The sequence below is a fragment of the Hyla sarda genome, chromosome 3 (genome assembly GCF_029499605.1).
Source record: "Hyla sarda isolate aHylSar1 chromosome 3, aHylSar1.hap1, whole genome shotgun sequence".
NCBI classification, from domain to species: Eukaryota; Metazoa; Chordata; class Amphibia; order Anura; family Hylidae; genus Hyla; species Hyla sarda.
This window is the reverse complement of record NC_079191.1, coordinates 443,397,573-443,419,069: the sequence shown is the minus strand read 5'-3', so window position 1 is coordinate 443,419,069 and position 21,497 is coordinate 443,397,573. Positions and strand designations below refer to the sequence as shown.

The following is a 21,497-nucleotide window of genomic DNA, read 5'->3' as shown; positions in this document are numbered from 1 at the left end:
GATCTCTAGTAATGGATAGGCTGTTTTCTCAGTGATGTCACCGCTGATCTCTAGTGATGGATAGGATGTATTCTCAGTGATGTCACCGCTGATCTCTAGTGATGGATAGGTTGTATTCTCAGTGATGTCACCGCTGATCTCTAGTGATGGATAGGCTGTATTCTCAGTGATGTCACCGCTGATCTCTAGTGATGGATAGGCTGTATTCTCAGTGATGTCACCGCTTATCTCTAGTGATGGATAGGCTGTATTCTCAGTGATGTCACCGCTGATCTCTAGTGATGGATAGGCTGTATTCTCAGTGATGTCACCGCTGATCTCTAGTGATGGATAGGGTGTATTCTCAGTGATGTCACCGCTGATCTCTAGTGATGGATAGGCTGTATTCTCAGTGATGTCACCGCTGATCTCTAGTGATGGATAGGCTGTATTCTCAGTGATGTCACCGCTGATCTCTAGTGATGGATAGGTTGTATTCTCAGTGATGTCACCGCTGATCTCTAGTGATGGATAGGCTGTATTGTCAGTGATGTCACCGCTGATCTCTAGTGATGGATAGGCTGTATTCCCAGTGATGTCACCGCTGATCTCTAGTGATGGATAGGGTGTATTCTCAGTGATGTCACCGCTGATCTCTAGTGATGGATAGGCTGTATTCTCAGTGATGTCACCGCTGATCTCTAGTGATGGATAGGGTGTATTCTCAGTGATGTCACCGCTGATCTCTAGTGATGGATAGGCTGTATTCTCAATGATGTCACCGCTGATCTCTAGTGATGGATAGGTTGTATTCTCAGTGATGTCACCGCTGATCTCTAGTGATGGATAGGCTGTATTCTCAGTGATGTCACCGCTGATCTCTAGTGATGGATAGGCTGTATTCTCAGTGATGTCACCGCTGATCTCTAGTGATGGATAGGCTGTATTCTCAGTGATGTCACCGCTGATCTCTAGTGATGGATAGGTTGTATTCTCAGTGATGTCACCGCTGATCTCTAGTGATGGATAGGCTGTATTCTCAGTGATGTCACCGCTGATCTCTAGTGATGGATAGGCTGTATTCTCAGTGATGTCACTGCTGATCTCTAGTGATGGATAGGCTGTATTCTCAGTGATGTCACCGCTGATCTCTAGTGATGGATAGGCTGTATTCTCAGTGATGTCACCGCTGATCTCTAGTGATGGATAGGCTGTATTCTCAGTGATGTCACCGCTGATCTCTAGTGATGGATAGGATGTATTCTCAGTGATGTCACCGCTGATCTCTAGTGATGGATAGGCTGTATTCTCAGTGATGTCACCGCTGATCTCTAGTGAATGGATAGGCTGTATTCTCAGTGATGTCACTGCTGATCTCTAGTGATGGATAGGCTGTATTCTCAGTGATGTCACTGCTGATCTCTAGTAAGGGATAGGCTGTATTCTCAGTGATGTCACCGCTGATCTCTAGTGATGGAATAGGTTGTATTCTCAGTGATGTCACCGCTGATCTCTAGTGATGGATAGGCTGTATTCTCAGTGATGTCACCGCTGATCTCTAGTGATGGATAGGCTGTATTCTCAGTGATGTCACTGCTGATCTCTAGTGATGGATAGGCTGTATTCTCAGTGATGTCACCGCTGATCTCTAGTGATGTCACCGCTGATCTGTGTCTCTTTCCTCTATTATACAGTGATACATGGCAGAGTGTTCCGATACTGCACTCTGGAGGGGACGTGGCTGGTGAAGGAAGGGAAGGACAATGGGACTGTACCATGGAGGAACCTGACCGAATGTGAGGACAGATCCCTGAAGGTAAATCCCATCATGCTTCATAGTCCTTTGTTCTTATTGTCGCCCCCGGTTGGCTCATATCCGGGTTGTGCAGAGAAGTAAACAATGGCGCCACCATGAGGAGAGATTTAAAGGGGTACTCCGGTGGAAAAATCAACTGGTTCCAGAAAGTTAAACATATTTGTAAATTACTTCTATATAAAAATCTTAATCCTTCCAGTACTTAACAGCTGCTGTAGTTCTTTCCAGTCTGACTACAGTGCTCTCTGTTGACACCTCTGTCTGTATCAGCAACTGACCAGAGTAGAAGCAAATCCCTATAGCAAACCTCTCCTGCTCTGGACAATTCCTGACATGGACAGAGGGGGCAGCAGAGAGCACTGTGGTCAGACTGGAAATAACTACACAACTTCCTGTGGAGCATACAGCAGCTGATAAGTACTGGAAGGATTAAGATTTTTATATAGAAATCATTTACATATCTGTTTAACTTTCAGTTTCCCCTCGGAGTACCCCTTTAATCAGTATTGGTCCCTTTACGGACGTATCACAAAGTATCTCCCGGACTCTTGTACTTGTCTTGTTACTTCTTCAAAGTCGTCGGTAATGTCCGAATCGTCCTGCGTTATAATGTGACGGAGAATTATTCATGGAGGACGGCGCCGCATTCACCTAAATGTCACTTAGCGCCATTTATCAGATCCATTAACCCAGCAGAGAATCCTCCTCGCCAGGAATCTGATTCACTTTACATTTACCTTCTGCTCCTCCATCCCCGGCCCTCGGCGACTATTCATGGCTGACAGGAAAGTAAGTGCCCCCCTGGGCTCCTCAAATGTATCAGACATCATCGTCCTCGTACTGCATCTCAGATCAGCAGAATGTGCGGCCACATTTAAAGGGACAGGACACCATTATTAATCCGGCTCTGAGACAATAAATCTGCTGCATCCGTTTATTATGTCCGCGCTCTAATGGTTTCTAATATGGCGACTGTAGTCAATATTTACTCCATGCGTCAGAATCTAAAGCCAAGAACATTCCTGCAAAGATCAGAAACTATTTTTTTTTTTAAATTAACATGATGACAATTTTAAAGGGGCTCTCCGAAATTATTATCATTTTTTTTCCAAATTTACTGTTGTAAGAAAGTACAAATTGGCAAATTACTTCTATTTAAAGGGGCTTATTTATCAAAATGTTTTATTTTGCCATTATGCTGCCACAATAAGAATAATACACTTTGACTTACCTCTCGCCACTCCACTGGTGGCGCTGGTATGGCTTTCCTGTCCTTGCGTGCGGCCTTTAAAGGGGTACGCCACCGAAAAACATCTTATCCCCTATCCAAAGGGGGTCCTACAAGCTTCCATGTTCTGGACAACACCGCTGCTGGCCCGGAAATCATGGGGGTTCCCAACAGCGGGACCCCCGCGATCAGACATCCTATCCTCTATCCTTCGTTTTTTTGACAGAGTACCCCTTTAACCCCTTAGCGACCGTGGACGTAAATGTACGTCCTGGTGTGGCGATACGTCCTACTGTGTTTCTCCGAAAATAAAACCGGGTCTTATATTAATTTTAGTCACCAAAAACACACTAGGGCTTATTTTCAGGGTAGGGTGTGACCGCGAGCATCAGAGTGGTGTACGCATCATACACTGCAGGTCCCAGCTGCTATCAGGTAATGGCCGACATCCGCAATCGCGCGGATGTCCGCCATTAACCCCTCAGATGCTGTGATCAATACAGATCAAGGCATCTGCGGCAATGCGCATGTTAAAATGGATGATCGGATCGCCCGCAGCACTGCCGCGGCGATCCGAACATCTGTAATGGCGGCCGGAGGTCCCATCACCTGCCTCCGGCCATCTCCTCGGGTCTTCTGCTCTGGTCTGAGATCGAGCAGACCAGAGCAGAAGATCACCGATAACACTGATCAGTGCTATGTCCTATGCATAGCACTGAACAGTATTAGCAATCAACTGATTGATATTGATAGTTCCCTATGGGGATATAAAGTGTAAAAAAAAAATTAAAAAAAAATTTAAAAAGATGCAAAAATAAAAAGTTTAAAAACTAAAAAATCCCCTCACCCAATAAAAATGAAAATTGTCCCTTTTTCCCATTTTACCCCCAAAAATTGTATCTTTTTTTTGATTAACATATTTGGTATCGTCGCCATAAATTTTTTGGTAAAATTAGAGGTTTTATTACGTAGTACAATTGGTAACACAAAAAACAAGCCCTTATATGGGTCTGTAGATGGAAATATAAAAGAGTTATGGATTTTAAAAGACGAGGAGGAAACAACGAAAAATGCTAAAATAAAATTGGCCTGGTTCTTAAGGGGTTAAAGGAAATTTGTCATCAGTGTCACCTGTCGGTGTAGACATGTAGCGCAGGTGACACTGGTAATAACCATACTTACCTGGTCCCTTCTGTGCTCTGGTTCTCCCGCAATCTTCAGCTGTATCTTCCGTTCCGGGGCCGACTTGGAGCATGGGCGGAGCATCGTGACGTCACCGCAGCAGGACCCAGCAGAGATGAAGGCGTGGCGACATCACTGAGTTCCGCCCATGCACCAAATCGGCCCCGGAACAGAAGATACGACAGAAGATTGCGAGAGAACCAGAGCATGGAACGGGACCAGGTAAGTATGGTTATTATCAATGTCACCTGCACTACATGTCTGACAGGTGACACTGATGACAGTTTACCTTTAAAAATCCTAATCCTTGAAGTACTTATCAGCTGCTGGATGCTCCACAGGAAGTTGTGTAGTTCTTTCCAGTCTGACCACTGTGCTCTCTGCTGACACCTCTGTCCACGTCAGAAACTGTCCAGAGCAGGAGCAAATATTTATAGCAAACCTCTCCTGCTCTACACAGTTCCTGAAATGGACAGAGGTGTCAGGAGAGAGCACTGTGGTCAGACTGGAAAGAACTACACAACTTCCTCCGGATCATACAGCAGCTGATAAGTACTGAAAGGCTAAACATGTTTGAATAGAAGTAATTTACAAATCTGTATAACTTTCTGTTTCCAGTTGATTCGAAAGCAGTTTGTTTTTTCGGATTACCCATTTAACCCCTTAAAGGGGTACTCAGGTGGAAAACTTTTATTTTTATTTTTTATTTTTTATTTTTTTTAATGAACTGGTGCCAGAAAGTTAAACAGATTTTTAAATTACTTCTATAAAAAAAATCTTTACCCTTCCAGTACTTAATAGCAACTGTATGCTACAGAGTAAATTCTATTCTTTTTGAATCTCTTTTTTTGTCTTGTCCACAGTGCTCTCTTCTGACACCTCTGTCCGTGTCAGGAACTGTCCAGAGCAGAATAGGTTTTGCAATGGGGATTTTCTCCTGCCCTGGACTGTTCCTGATACAGGCATCAGGTGTCAGCAGAGAGCACTGTGGACAAGACAAAAAAAGAAATTCAAAAAGAATAGAATTTCCTCTGTAGCATACAGCTGCTAATAAGTACTGGAAGGGTAAAGATTTTTTTAATAGAAGTAATTTACAAATATGTTTAACTTTCTGGCACCAGTTGATAAAATAAAAAAAAAGATGGTTTCCACCGGAGTACCCCTTTAAGGACACAGGGTGTACATACATGCACACTGTGGTCGCGGTCCGAGTGTATAAGGTGTGCTCTGGAGCGGTGAGTATTGGCTGCATTCAAGCAGCTGGGACTCGTTGCTAATGCCGAACATTAACTCTTCAGATGCCATCCGCTCTGCTCCTCCAGGCTTAAATATTGTTATTACAATGTACAATTGGTTCCGCATAAAACGAGCTTTATGAACTTCTTTTGGAGTAAAACTGAAAGAGTTAGGGTTATTAAAAAGGTAAGGAGGAAAAATACGACACTAGAGGACACTAAAAGAGTGTTCCCCAACCAGGGGGCCTCCAGCTGTTGTAAAACTACAACTCCCAGCATGCCCGGACAGCCTTCGGCTGTCCGGGCATGCTGGGTGTTGTAGTTTTACAGCAGATAGAGGCACACCGGTTTAAAATCACTGCTCTAATGGGGTGTGGGATTATTGATATAAAAATCTATTATATCTACCGTAATGTAATCACATGTCTGTGCTCCATCCCCAGGTCCAACCAGAAGATCAGTTATCATCCCTGTCCATTATATACACCATAGGATACTCCCTGTCCTTCTCCGCACTCGTCATCGCTACATTCATCCTGGTGATATTCAGGTAACATATAATCCACTGCTATAACCTGGATATAATATATATGCACAGCTGGTATAAGTTATATATCTCCTGTATATAGTGATATCGACCATGCTGGTATAACCTTGTATATACTGTATATAATATATATGCACAGCTGGTATAAGTTATATATCTCCTGTATATAGTGATATGGACCATGCTGCTATAACCTGGTATATACTCTATATAATATATATATGTACAGCTGGTATAAGTTATATATCTCCTGTATATAGTGATATGGACCATGCTGGTATAACCTGGGTATATACTGTATATAATATATATGTACAGCTGGTATAAGTTATATATCTCCTGTATATAGTGATATGGACCATGCTGGTATAACCTGGGTATATACTTTATATAATTATATATGTACAGCTGGTATAAGTTATATATCTCCTGTATATAGTGATATGGACCATGCTGGTATAACCTGGGTATATACTGTATATAATATATATGTACAGCTGGTATAAGTTATATATCTCCTGTATATATAGTGATATGGACCATAATGGTATAACCTGGGTATATACTGTATATAATTATATATGTACAGCTGGTATAAGTTATATATCTCCTGTATAGAGTGATATGGACCATGCTGGTATAACCTGGGTATATACTGTATATAATATATATGTACAGCTGGTATAAGTTATATATCTCCTGTATATAGTGATATGGACCATGCTGGTATAACCTGGGTATATACTGTATATAATATATATGTACAGCTGGTATAAGTTATATATCTCCTGTATAGAGTGATATGGACCATGCTGGTATAACCTGGTATATACTGTACTGTATATAATATATATGTACAGCTGGTATAAGTTATATATCTCCTGTATATAGTGATATGGACCATGCTGGTATAACCTGGTATATACTGTATATAATATATATGTACAGCTGGTATAAGTTATATATCTCCTGTATATAGTGATATGGACCATGCTGGTATAACCTGGTATATACTGTATATAATTATATATGTACAGCTGGTATAAGTTATATATCGCCTGTATATAGTGATATGGACCATGCTGGTATAATCTGGGTATATACTGTATATAATATATATGTACAGCTGGTATAAGTTATATATCTCCTGTGTATAGTGATATGGACCATGCTGGTATAACCTGGTATATACTGTATATAATATATATGTACAGCTGGTATAAGTTATATATCTCCTGTATATAGTGATATGGACCATGCTGGTATAACCTGGGTATATACTGTATATAATATATATGTACAGCTGGTATAAGTTATATATGTCTCCTGTATATAGTGATATGGACCATTCTGGTATAACCTGGGTATATACTGTATATAATATATATGTACAGCTGGTATAAGTTATATGTCTCCTGTATATAGTGATATGGACCATTCTGGTATAACCTGGGTATATACTGTATATAATTATATATGTACAGCTGGCATAAGTTATATATCTCCTGTATATAGTGATATGGACCATGCTGGTATAACCTGGGTATATACTGTATATAATATATATGTACAGCTGGTATAAGTTATATATCTCCTGTATATAGTGATATGGACCATGCTGGTATAACCTGGGTATATACTGTATATAATATATATGCACAGCTGGTATAAGTTATATATCTCCTGTATATAGTGATATGGACCATGCTGGTATAACCTGGTATATACTGTATATAATATATATGCACAGCTGGTATAAGTTATATATCTCCTGTATATAGTGATATGGACCATGCTGGTATAACCTTGTATATACTGTATATAATATATATGTACAGCTGGTATAAGTTATATATATCTCCTGTATATAGTGATATGGACCATGCTGGTATAACCTTGTATATACTGTATATAATATATATGCACAGCTGGTATAAGTTATGTATCTCCTGTATATAGTGATATGGACCATGCTGGTATAACCTGGGTATATACTGTATATAATATAAATATATACAGATGGTATAAGTTATATATCTCCTGTATATAGTGATATGGACCATGCTGGTATAACCTGGTATATACTGTATGTAATTATATATGTACAGCTGGTATAAGTTATATATCTCCTGTATATAGTGATATGGACCATGCTGGTATAACCTGGGTATATACTGTATATAATATATGTACAGCTGGTATAAGTTATATATCGCCTGTATATAGTGATATGGACCATGCTGGTATAACCTGGGTATATACTGTATATAATATATATGCACAGCTGGTATAAGTTATATATCTCCTGTATATAGTGATATGGACCATGCTGGTATAACCTGGGTATATACTGTATATAATATATATGTACAGCTGGTATAAGTTATATATCGCCTGTATATAGTGATATGGACCATGCTGGTATAACCTGGGTATATACTGTATATAATATATATATATATATATACAGATGGTATAAGTTATATATCTCTTATATATAGTGATATGGACCATGCTGGTATTACCTGGTATATAGTGTATATAATATATATGCACAGCTGGTAAAAGTTATATATCTCCTGTAAATAGTGATATGGACCATGCTGTTATAACCTGGGTATATACTGTATATAATTATATATGTACAGCTGGTATAAGTTATATATCTCCTGTATATAGTGATATGGACCATGCTGGTATAACCAGAGTATATACTGTATATAATATATATGTACAGCTGGTATAAGTTATATATCTCCTATATATATAGTGATATGGACCATGCTGGTATAACCTGGTATATACTGTATATAATTATATATGTACAGCTGGTATAAGTTATATATCTCCTGTATATAGTGATATGGACCATGCTGGTATAACCAGAGTATATACTGTATATAATATATATGTACAGCTGGTATAAGTTATATATCTCCTATATATATAGTGATATGGACCATGCTGGTATAACCTGGTATATACTGTATATAATATATATGTACAGCTGGTATAAGTTATATATCTCCTGTAAATAGTGATATGGACCATGCTGTTATAACCTGGGTATATACTGTATATAATTATATATGTACAGCTGGTATAAGTTATATATCTCCTGTATATAGTGATATGGACCATGCTGGTATAACCTGGGTATATACTGTATATAATATAAATGTACAGCTGGTATAAGTTATATATTTCCTGTATATAGTGATATGGACCATACTGGTATAACCTGGGTATATACTGTATATAATTATATATGTACAGCTGGTATAAGTTATATATCTCCTGTATATAGTGAAATTGACCATGCTGGTATAACCTGGGTATATACTGTATATAATATATATGTACAGCTGGTATAAGTTATATATCTCCTGTATATAGTGATATGGACCATGCTGGTATAACCTGGGTATATACTGTATATAATATATATGTACAGCTGGCATAAGTTATATATCTCCTGTATATAGTGATATGGACCATGCTGGTATAACCTGGGTATATACTGTATATAATATATATGTACAGCTGGTATAAGATATATATCTCCTGTATATAGTGATATGAACCATGCTGGTATAACCTGGGTATATACTCTATATAATATATATGTACAGCTGGTATAAGTTATATATCTCCTGTATATAGTGATATGGACCATGCTGGTATAACCTGGGTATATACTGTATATAATATATATGTACAGCTGGTATAAGTTATATATCTCCTGTATATAGTGATATTGACCATGCTGGTATAACCTGGTATATACTGTATATATTATATATGTACATCTGGTATAAGTTATATATCTCCTGTATATAGTGATATGGACCATGCTGGTATAACCTGGTATATACTGTATATAATATATATGTACAGCTGGTATAAGTTATATATCTCCTGTATATAGAGATATGGACCATGCTGGTATAACCTGGGTATATACTGTATATAATATATATGTACAGCTGGTATAAGTTATATATCTCCTGTATATAATGATATGGACCATGCTGGTATAACCTGGTATATACTGTATATAATATATATGTACAGCTGGTATAAGTTATATATCTCCTGTATATAGTGATATGGACCATGCTGGTATAACCTTGTATATACTGTATATAATATATATGTACAGCTGGTATAAGTTATCTATATCTCCTGTATATAGTGATATGGACCATGCTGGTATAACCTGGGTATATACTGTATATAATATATATGTACGGCTGGCATAAGTTATATATCTCCTGTATATAGTGATATGGACCATGCTGGTATAACCTGGGTATATACTGTATATAATATATATGTACAGCTGGTATAAGTTATATATCTCCTGTATATAGTGATATGGACCATGCTGGTATAACCTGGGTATATACTGTATATAATTATATATGCACAGCTGGTATAAGTTATATATCTCCTGTATATAGTGATATGGACCATGCTGGTATAACCTGGTATATACTGTATATAATATATATGTACAGCTGGTATAAGTTATATATCTCCTGTATATAGTGATAAGGACCATGCTGGTATAACCTGGTATATACTGTATATAATATATATGTACAGCTGGTATAAGTTATATAACTCCTGTATAAAGTGATATCGACCATGCTGGTATAACCTGGTATATACTGTATATAATATATATGTACAGCTGGTATAAGTTATATATCTCCTGTATATAGTGATATGGACCATGCTGTATAACCTGTGTATATACTGTATATAATATATATGTACAGCTGGTATAAGTTATAGATCTCCTGTATATAGTGATATGGACCATGCTGGTATAACCTGGGTATATACTGTATATAATATATATGTACAGCTGGTATAAGTTATATATCTCCTGTATATAGTGATATGGACCATGCTGGCATAACCCGGTATATACTGTATATAATTATATATGTACAGCTGGTATAAGTTATATATCTCCTGTATATAGTGATATGGACCATGCTGGTATAACCTGGTATATACTGTATATAATATATATGTACAGCTGGTATAAGTTATATATCTCCTGTATATAGTGATATGGACCATGCTGGTATAACCTGGTATATACTCTATATAATATATATGTACAGCTGGTATAAGTTATATATCTCCTGTATATAGTGATGTGGACCATGCTGGTATAATCTGGGTATATACTGTATATAATTATATATGTACAGCTGGTATAAGTTATATATCTCCTGTATATAGTGAAATGGACCATGCTGGTATAACCTGGGTATATACTGTATATAATATAAATGTACAGCTGGTATAAGTTATATATTTCCTGTATATAGTGATATGGACCATGCTGGTATAACCTGGTATATACTGTATATAATATATATGTACAGCTGGTATAAGTTATATATCTCCTGTATATAGTGATATGGACCATGCTGGTATAACCTGGTATATACTGTATATAATATATATGTACAGCTGGTATAAGTTATATATCTCCTGTATATAGTGATATGGACCATGCTGGTATAACCTGGTATATACTGTATATAATTATATATGTACAGCTGGTATAAGTTATATATCTCCTGTATATAGTGATATGGACCATGCTGGTATAACCTGGTATATACTGTATATAATTATATATGTACAGCAGGTATAAGTTATATATCTCCTGTATATAGTGATATGGACCATGCTGGTATAACCTGGGTATATACTGTATATAATTATATATGTACAGCTGGTATAAGTTATATATCTCCTGTATATAGTGATGTGGACCATGCTGGTATAACCTGGGTATATACTGTATATAATTATATATGTACAGCTGGTATAAGTTATATATCTCCTGTATATAGTGAAATGGACCATGCTGGTATAACCTGGGTATATACTGTATATAATATATATGTACAGCTGGTATAAGTTATATATCTCCTGTATATAGTGATAAGGACCATGCTGGTATAACCTGGGTATATACTGTATATAATATATATGTACAGCTGGTATAAGATATATATCTCCTGTATATAGTGATATGAACCATGCTGGTATAACCTGGTATACACTGTATATAATATATATGTACAGCTGGTATAAGTTATATATCTCCTGTATATAGTGATATGGACCATGCTGGTATAACCTGGGTATATACTCTATATAATATATATGTACAGCTGGTATAAGTTATATATCTCCTGTATATAGTGATATGGACCATGCTGGTATAACCTGGGTATATACTGTATATAATTATATATGTACAGCTGGTATAAGTTATATATCTCCTGTATATAGTGATATGGACCATGCTGGTATAACCTGGGTATATACTGTATAGAATTATATATGTACAGCTGGTATAAGTTATATATCTCGTGTATATAGTGATATGGACCATGCTGGTATAACCTGGTATATACTGTATATAATTATATATGTACAGCTGGTATAAGTTATATATCTCCTCTATATAGTGATATGGACCATGCTGGTATAACCTGGGTATATACTCTATATAATATATATTTACAGCTGGTATAAATTATATATCTCCTGTATATAGTGATATGGACCATGCTGGTATAACCTGGGTATATACTGTATATAATATATATGTACAGCTGGTATAAGTTATATATCTCCTGTATATAGTGATATGGACCATGCTGGTATAACCTGGTATATACTGTATATAATATATATGTACAGCTGGTATAAGTTATAGATCTCCTGTATATAGTGATATGGACCATGCTGGTATAACCTGGGTATATACTGTATATAATATATATGTACAGCTGGTATAAGTTATATATCTCCTGTATATAGTGATATGGACCATGCTGGCATAACCTGGTATATACTGTATATAATATATATGTACAGCTGGTATAAGTTATATATCTCCTGTATATAGTGATATGGACCATGCTGGTATAACCTGGTATATACTGTATATAATATATATGTACAGCTGGTATAAGTTATATATATATCTCCTGTATATAGTGATATGGACCATGCTGGTATAACCTGGTATATAATGTATATAATATATATGTACAGCTGGTATAAGTTATATATCTCCTGTATATAGTGATATGGACCATGCTGGTATAACCTGGTATATACTGTATATAATATATATGTACAGCTGGTATAAGTTATATATCTCCTGTATATAGTGATATGGACCATGCTGGTATAACCTGGTATATAGTGTATATTATATATATGTACAGCTGGTATAAGTTATATATCTCCTGTATATAGTGATATGGACCATGCTGGTATAACCTGGGTATATACTGTATATAATATATATGTACAGCTGGTATAAGTTATATATCTCCTGTATATAGTGATATGGACCATGCTGGTATAACCTGGGTATATACTGTATATAATATATATGTACAGCTGGTATAAGTTATATATCTCCTGTATATAGTGATATGGACCATGCTGGTATAACCTGGTATATACTGTATATAATATATATGTACAGCTGGTATAAGTTATATATCTCCTGTATATAGTGATATGGACCATGCTGGTATAACCTGGGTATATACTGTATATAATATATATGTACAGCTGGTATAAGTTATATATCTCCTGTATATAGTGATATGGACCATGCTGGTATAACCTGGGTATATACTGTATATAATATATATGTACAGCTGGTATAAGTTATATATCTCCTGTATATAGTGATATGGACCATGCTGGTATAACCTGGGTATATACTGTATATAATATATATGTACAGCTGGTATAAGTTATATATCTCCTGTACATAGTGATATGGACCATGCTGGGTATAACCTGGTATATACTGTATATAATATATATGTACAGCTGGTATAAGTTATATATCTCCTGTATATAGGGATATGGACCATGCTGGTATAACCTGGGTATATACTGTATATAATATATATGTACAGCTGGTATAAGTTATATATCTCCTGTATATAGGGATATGGACCATGCTGGTTTACCCTGGTGCTTTGGATATATGATTTGATTATACATTTCCTATGAAATCATCCATCTTCCTCTATGTTAATCATCCTGTTATTACATATGGAATTGTGGTGTCCCGGTACCGTATTGCATACAGTACCTAGTGTAGTGGTCCCCAAAGTCAGAGTAACTACGCTCAGGTAGGGTCCCCCAGGTGGGACAGCCCCTAGTCACCTCTCCTCTACTCTAATTCTACAATGTTGATACATGTACATATTTAGTAATAATGTATATTTAATATAATGTATAGTACTTACCTTGTGTAGCGTCGCAGGACCTTCAGTCATGTGACCATGTTAATATCCTCTATGGTATGTTGGAGGTCCTTGGGTCACATTTTACCCATAATCCTTTGTAATGGTGATTGACACAAGTATTGGACCAATTAGCGTTAGTCCAGCCCCCGCCCATATAAGGGAGCTGTAGCCAATGATCGCTCTCTTGGGTCGCTGCTCTCATGGATGCCGGACTAGCATAATGGATCTGCGCAACTTGCAAAGACACGGTAGGCCTGAAAACCTCAGCGGAACTAAACTGAGTTCTAAACTACCCCCGCTAAAGCTAGTGTGACTACTGGACCGCAACTAAATGCCCTAAATCCAGTGGAACAGCGCATATTATACTAAAGACTCTAAATTGCTAAAGTCCCAACCTTCGTCAATCTCCAAAGAAAGCTTTCATGTATAGCAACTGTTCCGGTTATGAAGCTTGCATAAAATCTTCAGTAAAAGTTACAACTGTTTCAGCAAACTCTCTGGTTGTGGACATTTCATTATTATCTACCTCCCTATCGCTCTTGGGAAGGGTGGCGGTAGGACAAGCATTACTGAGGAGCCCACACCCTGGCGTCACGAATAGCAAGGGTTAACAAGCACACTTTAGTCACCGCACAGCTACACTCCCCATACCCTACTCCCTCAGGCTATCACATAGCATATTTCATATCTGGGACCCACCTGGAGATGACTGTAAATCCACTTACGGATATTATAACCTCCCGCCATCTTTTGTATTAATAATAAATTCTAATTATCTGGATTATAGATATATATATATATATATGAGCTGTAATCCTCCCTGGGATCATTGATGTAATGTTTCCTAATGGTGATATTTATGCTGCCTGTGATTCTGAAGTTATTTTCCGGCAGTTTCCAGGACATTATTGCGGTTTTTTATTGTTCTGATCGTTTGTTATGTGATTATTATATCGCCATGTTTCTACATTAGATACGAAGCTGTCAGATTCTTATTGCCTATTCCCATCCAGTAAGATATACAGTCGTTTTAGCGATATTTTTCCTTAAATTTGCTTTTCTCAATAATGTATTATTATTGTAACAGTAACAATTATTTCATATTCATATAGAGGGGAAAGAATTAAAGGAACAGTTCAGGAAGAACAGATGCTTTGTTTTATTCAGGGCCTGGGGGGGTGGGGCATGACTCAGATGAGGGGGTGGGGCATGACTAAGATTAGGGGGTTGGGCATAACTCAGATGTAAGGGCAGGGCATGACTCAGATGAGGGGGCGGGGCATGACTCAGATGAGGGGACGGGGCATTACTCAGATGAGGGGGTGGGTCATAACTCAGATGAGGGGACAGGGCATGACTCAGATGAGGGGGCGGGGCATTACTCAGATGAGGGGGTGGGTCATGACTCAGATGAGGGGACGGGGCATGACTCAGATGAGGGGGCGGGGCATTACTCAGATGAGGGGGCGGGGCATTACTCAGATGAGGGGTGGGTCATGACTCAGTTGAGGGGGTGGGGCATGACACAGATGAGGGGGCGGAACATAACTCACATGACTCCACATAACTGAAAACATTTTAGAAACATTTTTAGGTTCACTTTAGGTTTGTTAGGATCTAATGTGTTGGAGGAGTGACTTATTATTAGGGTGTGGTTTGTTGGATGTGACTTATTATTAGGGTGTAGTTTGTTGGATGTGACTTATTATTAGGGTGTAGTTTGTTGGAGGTGACATCATTAGGGTATAGTTTGTTGGAGGTGACATCATTAGGGTATAGTTTGTTGGAGGTGACATCATTAGGGTATAGTTTGTTGGATGTGACTTATTATTAGGGTGTAGTTTGTTGGAGGTGACATCATTAGGGTGTAGTTTGTTGGAGGTGAAATTATTAGGGTTTGGTTTGCTGGATGTGACTTATTATTAGGGTGTAGTTTGTTGGAGGTGACATTATTAGGGTGTAGTTTGTTGGAGGTGACATTATTAGGGTGTGGTTTGCTGGATGTAACTTATTATTAGGGTGTAGTTTGTTGAAGGTGACATTATTAGGGTGTAGTTTGTTGGATGTGGCTTATTATTAGGGTGTAGTTTGTTGGAGGTGACATTATTAGGGTGTAGTTTGTTGGATGTGGCTTATTATTAGGGTGTAGTTTGTTGGAGGTGACATTATTAGGGTGTGGTTTGTTGGATGTGGCTTATTATCAGGGTGTAGTTTGTTGGAGGTGACATTATTAGGGTGTGGTTTGTTGGATGTGGCTTTTATTAGGGTGGGGTTTGTTGGAGGTGATTTATTATTAGGGTGAGGTTTGTTGGATGTGATTTATTATTAGGGTGAGGTTTGTTGGATGTGATTTATTATTAGGGTGTGGTTTGTTGGAAGTGACTTATTATTAGGGTGAGGTTTGTTGGATGTGATTTATTATTAGGGTGTGGTTTGTTGGAAGTGACTTATTATTAGGGTGAGGTTTGTTGGATGTGACTTATTATTAGGGTGAGGTTTGTTGGATGTGACTTATTATTAGGGTGTAGTTTGTTGGATGTGATTTATTATTAGGGTGTGGTTTGTTGGAAGTGACTTATTATTAGGGTGAGGTTTGTTGGATGTGATTTATTATTAGGGTGTGGTTTGTTGGAAGTGACTTATTATTAGGGTGAGGTTTGTTGGATGTGACTTATTATTAGGGTGAGGTTTGTTGGATGTGACTTATTATTAGGGTGTAGTTTGTTGGATGTGACTTATTATTAGGGTGAGGTTTGTTGGAGGTGACATTATTAGGGTGTGGTTTGTTGGAAGTGACTTATTAGGGTGTGGTTTGTTGGATGTGACTTATTAGGGTGTAGTTTATTGGAGGTGATTTATTATTGGGGTGTAGTTTGTTGGATCTGGCTTATTATTAGGATGTGGTTTGTTGGGTGGAGTTTATTATTAGGGTGTGGTTTGTTGAGTGGGGCTTATTAGGGTGTGGTTTTTTGGGTGGGGTTTATTAGGGTGTGGTTTGTTGAATGTGGTTTATTATTAGGGTGTGGCTTGTTGGGTGGGGCTTAATAGGGTGTGGTTTGTTGAATGTGGTTTATTATTAGGGTGTGGTTTGTTGGGTGGAGCTTATCATTAGGGTGTGGATTGTTGGGTGGAACTTATCATTAGGGTGTGGTTTGTTGGGTGGGGCTTATTAGGGTGTGGTTTGTTGGGTGGGGCTTAATAGGGTGTGGTTTGTTGAATGTGGTTTATTATTAGTGTGTAGTTTGTTGGGTGGAGCTTATCATTAGGATGTGGATTGTTGGGTGGAGCTTATCATTAGGGTGTGGATTGTTGGGTGGAGCTTATCATTAGGGTGTGGTTTGTTGGGTGGAGCTTATCATTAGGGTGTGGATTGTTGGGTGGAGCTTATCATTAGGGTGTGGTTTGTTGGGTGGAGCTTATCATTAGGGTGTGGATTGTTGGGTGGAGCTTATCATTAGGGCGTGGATTGTTGGGTGGAGCTTATCATTAGGGTGTGGTTTGTTGGGTGTGGCTCATTATGGGCGGGGTTTGATGAGCAATGATTTTCCAGTTTGGACATTATTTTTTAATATTACATATATATTGTCAATATAAACTTACAGTGAGGATAGTGTAGAAGGAGGAGATGATCTACACCAGGGATATCAGATTCCATTATGTCCTAAAGTAACAGTTTGTATAGAGACCGAACCCCTAAGTTATGCCAAAACTGAGACCCCAGATTAGATCCAATAATTTAACTCACGTAGGTAAGAACCGAGACCCCATTTTCAGACCTCAGACCATACCCCAAACCAAATCCTTATATTCAGACCCCATACTTCCTAATACAGATGACATACCAGAATATTCAGACCCCAGATTAGACCCCAGTGTTCAGGCCCTTTTATATGTCAGCTCTAAATGCTGTGAACATGGACAGATAGCTAATGGGGAGATGCAGAGTACCCGATGTTGCTACCTACCTTCCTACCTAAACCTTGTGGGACAGGAAAAGCAACAATGAGCTCGTCCTCATATCTCGTCCTCATATCTCGTCCTCATATCCCGTCCTCATATCCCGTCCTCATATCCCGTCCTCAAATCCTGTCTTCATATCCCGTCCTTAAATCCTGTCTTCATATCTCGTCTTTATATCATGCTCATGTCCTGACCTCATATCTCGCCCTCATATCCCGTCCTCATATCTTGTCCTTATATCCTGACCTCATATCTCATCCACATATCTCGTCCTCATATCTCACCCTCATATCCCATTCTCATACCTCTTCTTCATGTCCCATCCTAATATGTCATCCTCATGTCCTATCCTCATATCCCGTCCTCATATCCTGACCTCAAATCGCATCCTCATATCTCGTCCTCATAACCCAACCTCATGTCTCATCCTCATGTCCTGTCCTCATTTCCAATTCTCATGTCCCGTTCTCATATCCCAACCTGATATCCTGTCCTCATATATCGTCCTCTTAATTCATCCTCCTATCCCGACCTCATATCCCCTCCTCATATCTTATCCTTATATCCCCTCCTCATATCTTATCCTCATATCTCCTCCTCATATCTCGTCTTCATATCCCATCCTCATATCTCATCCTCATATCTCATCCTCATATCTCATCCTCATATCTCATCCTCATATCTCATCCTCATATCTCATCCTCATATTCCGACCTCATATCCAGTCCTCATATGTCAGCATCATATCTCCTCCTCATATCTTGTCCTCATATCCGGTCCTCATATCCTGACCTCATATCCTGTCCTCATATCTCATCCTCATGTCCTGTCCTCATTTACAATCCTCATGTCCTATCCTCATATCCCGACCTCATATCCCAACCTCATATCCCAACCTCATATCCCAACCTCATATCCCGTCCTCATATCCCATCCTCTTATCCCAATTAGATTATCTGCCATTGTCTGCAGCTCTAAGCATTATATAGAGCTGACAGATTCCCCGCATTTCTCCTCCCACCACACAAGAAATTCTAAATAACAGAAAAGGGAAACCTAACGTCCCTATGATTGTAGGACACGTTCTGGGACAATTATTTTCTGAAAAGTTCTCAGATTATAAAATAGTGTACTGTCTGTTTATCTGTATTTTGTATTTTCTGCTTTGGGTCCTGTTCAGATATTAAGTTTGTGTCTGCACAGTTTCTGTGTTAATTCTCCCTGGGATGGGAAGAGTTAACCTTCCTGACTTCAGTGTAAGGCCTCTTAAGATATTGTTCTGTTCTGGTTATTAGACTTGTGTTCTGGCCATGTTGGCTTGATGTTCACTATGTCTGTCTGAGCACATATACTGAGTTTTAACCATGGCTATCTGTCCTGTTTAACATATAGATTTTAGACTGCTTTGTTTTAGTACATTTGTCAGGCTTTAGTATTTTGCATGTTCAGCATTTGATTTGTGTTGCCTTAGTCTGCATTCACACTGTGCATTTTGTCAGTCCTATTTTGACCTTTTTTGATCCTGGATCTCCTAAAATACAATCCTGTTCTGAGCCTTGTGCTAATCCGTCTATCTAGGAGTGAGTGAGTCTTGTGCCTGTACCCATGTTTGCTTGTATTTAGGATTTTTGTGTCCTCCTAGGACAGTATCCTGAAAACTTGGTGGAGAGTGCCCGCTGGCTAGGAGCCTATTTTTCATTATTATTAACCCCTTAAGGACACATGACGTACTGGAACATCATGTGTCCACTCCCGATCTATAACGCGGGGCCACGGCCTCTAACAACGGCCTCTTATAACGCGGGTCGGGCCCGGCCTCTAACAACGGCTGGGACCCGTGGCTAATAGCGTGCGGCATTGATCGCGGTGCCGCGCACTATTAACCCTTTAGACGCGGCGTTCAAAGTTTAACGCTGCGTCTAAAGTGAAAGTATGCCGGTCAGCTCAGTGGGCTGTTCGGGATAGCCGCAGCGAAATCGCGGCATCTCAAACAGCTTACAGGACAGCTACCTGTCCCTACCTGCCTACTCGCTGTCCGATCGCCGAATGACTGCTCAGTGCCTGAGATCCAGGCATGAGCAGTCAAGCGGCAGAATCATCGATCACTGGTTTCCTATGAGAAACCAGTGATCAATGTAAAAGATCAGTGTGTGCAGTGTTATAGGTCCCTATGGGATAACAATGATCAATGTAAAAGATTAGTGTGTGCAGTGTTATAGGTCCCTATGGGATAACAATGATCAGTATAAGAGATCAGTGTGTGCAGTGTTATAGGTCCCTATGGGATAATAATGATCAGTATAAGAGATCAGTGTGTGCTATGTTATAGGTCCCTATGGGATAACAATGATCAGTATAAGAGATCAGTGTGTGCAGTGTTATAGGTCCCTATGGGATAACAATGATCAGTATAAGAGATCATTGTGTGCAGTGTTATAGGTCCCTATGGGATAATAATGATCAGTATAAGAGATCAGTGTGTGCAGTGTTATAGGTCCCTATGGGAGCTATAACACTGCAAAAAAGAAGTGAAAAAAAAGTGAATAAAGATCATTTAACCCCTTCCCTATTAAAAGTTTGAATCACCCCCCTTTTCCCATAAAAAAAAAAAACACAGTGTAAATAAAAATAAACATATATGGTATCGCCGCATGCGGAAATGTCTGAATTAAAAAATATATCGTTAGTTAAACCGCACGGTCAATGGCGTACGCGCAAAAACATTCCAAAGTCCAAAATAGTGCATTTTTGGTCAATTTTTATATCATGAAAAAATTAATAAAAAGTCCGATCAATGCAAAAATGGTACCGCTAAAAACTTCAGATCACGGCGCAAAAAATGAGCCCTCATACCGCCCCATACACACAAAAATAAAAAAGTTATAGATGTCAGAAGATGACAATTTTAAACGTATTAATTTTCCTGCATGTAGTTATGATTTTTTCCAGAAGTACGACAATATCCAACCTATATATGTAGGGTATCATTTTAATCGTATGGACCTACAGAATTAAGGTAAGGTGTCATTTTTACCAAAAAATGTACTACGTAGAAACGGAAGCCCCCAAAAGTTACAAAACAGAGGATTTTTTTTCAATTTTTTCTCCCAATAATTTTTTTTTCCGTTTCGCCGTAGATTGTTGGGCAAAATGACTGATGACATTACAAAGTAGAATTGGTGGCGCAAAAAATAAGCCATCATATGGATTTTTATGTGCAAAGTTGAAA

At 38.3% G+C, this 21,497-nt stretch overlaps 1 protein-coding gene across 2 annotated transcripts in view; it reads left to right on the top strand.

Annotated features, from left to right (window-relative positions):
- GLP1R (glucagon like peptide 1 receptor) overlaps positions 1-21,497 on the top strand; it is a 587,398-nt gene that overhangs the window by 400,796 nt on the left and 165,105 nt on the right. For both annotated transcript variants that reach the window (XM_056568649.1, XM_056568650.1), the window contains 2 exons: positions 1,674-1,795; positions 5,884-5,990. In XM_056568649.1, the coding sequence (XP_056424624.1) occupies positions 1,674-1,795; positions 5,884-5,990 (229 nt within the window). The remainder of the gene's footprint in view (positions 1-1,673; positions 1,796-5,883; positions 5,991-21,497) is intronic.